The sequence below is a fragment of the Bison bison genome, unplaced genomic scaffold (genome assembly GCF_000754665.1).
Source record: "Bison bison bison isolate TAMUID 2011002044 unplaced genomic scaffold, Bison_UMD1.0 scf7180017861955, whole genome shotgun sequence".
Classification (NCBI taxonomy): domain Eukaryota; kingdom Metazoa; phylum Chordata; class Mammalia; order Artiodactyla; family Bovidae; genus Bison; species Bison bison.
The window spans coordinates 1,659-2,444 of record NW_011492527.1 but is presented as its reverse complement, the minus strand read 5'-3'; the positions used below and the strand labels follow the sequence as shown (position 1 = coordinate 2,444).

The following is a 786-nucleotide window of genomic DNA, read 5'->3' as shown; positions in this document are numbered from 1 at the left end:
TGAGACCCCATGAACTGTAGCTTGCCAGGCTCCTCTGTCCATGGAATTCTCCAGACAAGAATACTGGAGTGGGTAGCCGTTCCCTTCTCCAGGGAATCTTCCTGACCCAAGGATCGAGCCCAGGTCTTGCGCATTGCAGACAGATTCTTTACCATCTGAGCCGCCAGGGATGGTGGGGAGGATTAAATGAGTTAAAGTGAAAAATGCTTAGAATGTTGCCTGACCCACATGGAGTTAATACTGTATAAGTGTTATTAATAGCCCTTACTATTATTCATTTTAATCTCAGCCCCAACCTGAATACTGAGCAAACTTCTAACCCCAACCCTCAAACCAGCCCCAGTCCCAGCTAAAAGCTAGGCTCTAAGTCTACCCGTGAATCAGAGTTTTTCTGTATTCACAGAGGCTAACTGAGGCCCACACCCCAGCTCTGCCCTCGCCCCAGCTCCAAAACTCTCAAAACCTCATGCACCCTGACCTACAAACTCACCCTATCCTCCATCCTAACCACATCACCAGCTTGTGCCTGGTCTGCTGCCAGCTGCCCCAGATCGCTCCATGGCCCCTCCCTCCCTACATGTCACCATAAACCTGGCTAGCCCACTCACCCCTGCCCCTCTCTCCACAGAGTATGCCAACAAAGTGCTACTCTGTCTATTCACGGTGGAGATGCTTCTCAAGTTGTATGGTCTGGGGCCCTCTGTCTACGTGTCCTCCTTCTTCAACCGCTTTGACTGCTTCGTGGTCTGTGGGGGCATCCTGGAGACTACCCTGGTGGAGGTGGGT

At 51.7% G+C, this 786-nt stretch overlaps 1 protein-coding gene across 1 annotated transcript in view; it reads left to right on the top strand.

The window, feature by feature from the left end:
• The window catches only part of LOC104983191 (voltage-dependent L-type calcium channel subunit alpha-1F-like), a gene marked incomplete at both ends in the record, with an annotated part of 6,096 nt that extends 5,316 nt beyond the window's left edge, over positions 1-780 (top strand). The window contains one exon of the mRNA XM_010832649.1: positions 629-780. Coding sequence (XP_010830951.1) covers positions 629-780 — 152 coding nt within the window. The remainder of the gene's footprint in view (positions 1-628) is intronic.
• Positions 781-786: the final 6 nt, after the last annotated feature.